The following is a 2,781-nucleotide window of genomic DNA, read 5'->3' as shown; positions in this document are numbered from 1 at the left end:
TTATATTATATTATATTATATTATATTATATTGTATTATATTATAATAATAGCTCTTATATATAGCTCTTATCTTAATTTTTTAGGACATTTTAGCAATTTAATTGTGGTATGTGTGTGTGTTATATATATGATAGCATAGGTTTAATATATTTTTATTTCAGTTTTAATTTTTATATATTTCTACTCAGTAATTTTAATGCTTCAGCTTGTATTATTATATTATATGATATTATATTATATTATATTATATTATATTATATTATATTATATTGTATTATATTATAATAATAGCTCTTATATATAGCTCTTATCTTAATTTTTTAGGACATTTTAGCAATTTAATTGTGGTATGTGTGTGTGTTATATATATGATAGATAGATAGATAGATAGATAGATAGATAGATAGATAGATAATAAAAAGTAAAAAGTTGTTTTAGTTTATGCTAATTTGTTTGAGTTTTTATTTAGTTTAGTGCTAAATAAAAACTAAAAGTAATAAAATTACTTTAAATTATAATTTAATTTATAATTAATTTTATTTTAATTTAAAGGATTCCATACTATGCAAAGTCATTAAAATAAATTAAAACATCTATAGTGATATAAATTTCGAATGAGCTTTTTCATATTTTTGTTTTTATTTTAATTTCAGTAGTAATTTTATTAGTAATTTTTAATGCTGTCAAATGATTAATCGCATCCAAAATAAAAGTTTTTGTTTACATAATATATGTGAGTGTACTGTGTGTATTTATTATGTATATATATACAAACACATGCATGTATATATATCTGAAAAATGTTATATTTGTATATTAAATATATTTATAGAATATAAATGTTTACACGTATGTAAATATTTTCAAAATATATACTGTGTGTATTTATATATACATAATAAATAAACACAGTACACATACATATGTTATGTAAACAAAAGCTTTTAATTTGCGATGCGATTAATCGTTTGACAGCACTAGAATTTTATTGTGTGCTTTTGTCTTTTTTTCCAAATGTTACAATTCAAGATTAATTAATTTTATTTCAGTTCTAGTTTTTATTTATTTCCAATTTGTAATTTGAATGCTTCAACTTAAACTTACGTCAGTTCTACTTTCCATTTAGTCTGTTTTTCTAATTTTATTTCAGTTCTAGTTTTTATTTATTTCCAATTTGTAATTTTAATGCTTCAACTTAAACTTACGTCAGTTCTACTTTCCATTTAGTCTGTTTTTCTTACCTAATGCTTCTATTTTATTTGAGTGAAGAAGTTCAGTAAAGGAAGATGTGCTCTCTGTGTGTTGTGTGTTTTGTGTAGCGTGCAGCTGGAACGGGAAGTCGTGTATGTTGAGCGTTCACATAGACAAGGGCTTCTCTCTGTTCACGGAGGAGGCCGGCGTCAGGAGAACCGTCCTTCTCCAGCAGCCCTTCGAGCGTCTGCGCATGTCTTCAGATGACGGCGTCCGCATGATGTTCCTGGACTTCGGAGGCCCAGAAGCCGAGATTGTGAGAGACAGTTTTACACTCTTCACCCGCTTTACTTCCTTTGAGGTTTACCCTGATTCTGAATTCAAGAAGCTCTTTAGTAGAAGATGCTCTTCTGATGCTCACACTTCTGGGAGTTTGATAAGAAATGTTTGAGTTTGTGTTGAGATCGCGGATCTCTAGGCCAGTTTGAGGCAAGGATGAGATCTCTTCTGAGATCGTTGAGGTCGTTTTCTCAGGAGAAGCATCTGAGAAGTTCGAGACTTTAGCAAAGAGTCTAATTTTTCTCTCTTTTTGAACATGCACATAATGTGGTCAAGTGAACATTGGAGATTTATAATGTTACAAATGTAATTTTTATATTTTCTGTTTTTGTTTGAATTTTAGTTAAATTTGTTGTCATTTTTATTAGTTTTTAATGTAACTATTTGCTAAATAACTACTTTATTTCCCGTTAGTAATTATAGTTATATAGTATCATTATTATTTCCATTTTGTTTTAAATATATAATTTTCATTAACTAATTTTCTAATTTATGTTTAATTTAGGTTTGAGTGTTTAGTTTTAGTTTTTATTTTATTTAAACATTTGAAATGTTTGTTGCATAATTTAATACCATTACAAACTTTCTTTTTATATGTTCTGTTTTTGTTTTAATTTTAGTTAAAACAATTTTGTCATTTTTATTAGTTTTTAATGTAACTATTTTCTAAATAACTACTTTATTTCCTGTTAGTAATTATAGCGCTTCAACTGAAACTTATGTCAGTTTATTTCCATTTTTTTTTTTAAATATATATAATTTTCATTAACTAATTTTCTAATTTATGTTTAATTTAGGTTTGAGTATTTAGTTTTATTTGATTTAAACATTTAAACAATTGAAATGTTTGTTGCATAATTTAATACCATTACAAACTTTCAGTTTTTGTTTTAATTTTTATAAAATGTATATGCTTTTGTCATTTGTATTAGAATTTTTATCTATTTATTTATGTATTTTTAAGTTTATTCCCTTTGTTAATCATTTACATTAATTATATTTTCTAATTTATGTTTAGTTTAGGTTTTTCATGTAATATTTTTTAGCTTTAAAATGAACAAAAATGTTTTTTAATAGTTTTAGGATTAGTCTGAGAAGTTGGAGACTTCAACAAATATGCAAAATGTGCTCTCTTTTTAATATCAGTGGCATCTAAGAGAAACATTTGCGATATTGATGAGATCTAATGTGATTTTCTTTTGTATTTCAGCAATTGGACCTTCACTCCTGCCCTAAAAGCATCGTCTTC

At 25.4% G+C, this 2,781-nt stretch overlaps 1 protein-coding gene across 1 annotated transcript in view; it reads left to right on the top strand.

The window, feature by feature from the left end:
* Nucleotides 1-2,781, top strand: part of LOC107665992 (alpha-1-syntrophin-like) — a 28,049-nt gene that overhangs the window by 24,686 nt on the left and 582 nt on the right. The window contains exons 6-7 of the mRNA XM_016457083.1: nucleotides 1,322-1,509; nucleotides 2,743-2,781. Of these exons, the coding sequence (XP_016312569.1) occupies nucleotides 1,322-1,509; nucleotides 2,743-2,781 (227 nt within the window). The remainder of the gene's footprint in view (nucleotides 1-1,321; nucleotides 1,510-2,742) is intronic.

This window comes from Sinocyclocheilus anshuiensis, unplaced genomic scaffold (assembly GCF_001515605.1).
Source record: "Sinocyclocheilus anshuiensis isolate Anshui unplaced genomic scaffold, SAMN03320099.WGS_v1.1 scaffold447, whole genome shotgun sequence".
NCBI lineage: Eukaryota > Metazoa > Chordata > Actinopteri > Cypriniformes > Cyprinidae > Sinocyclocheilus > Sinocyclocheilus anshuiensis.
This window is presented reverse-complemented; position numbering and strand designations above follow the sequence as displayed.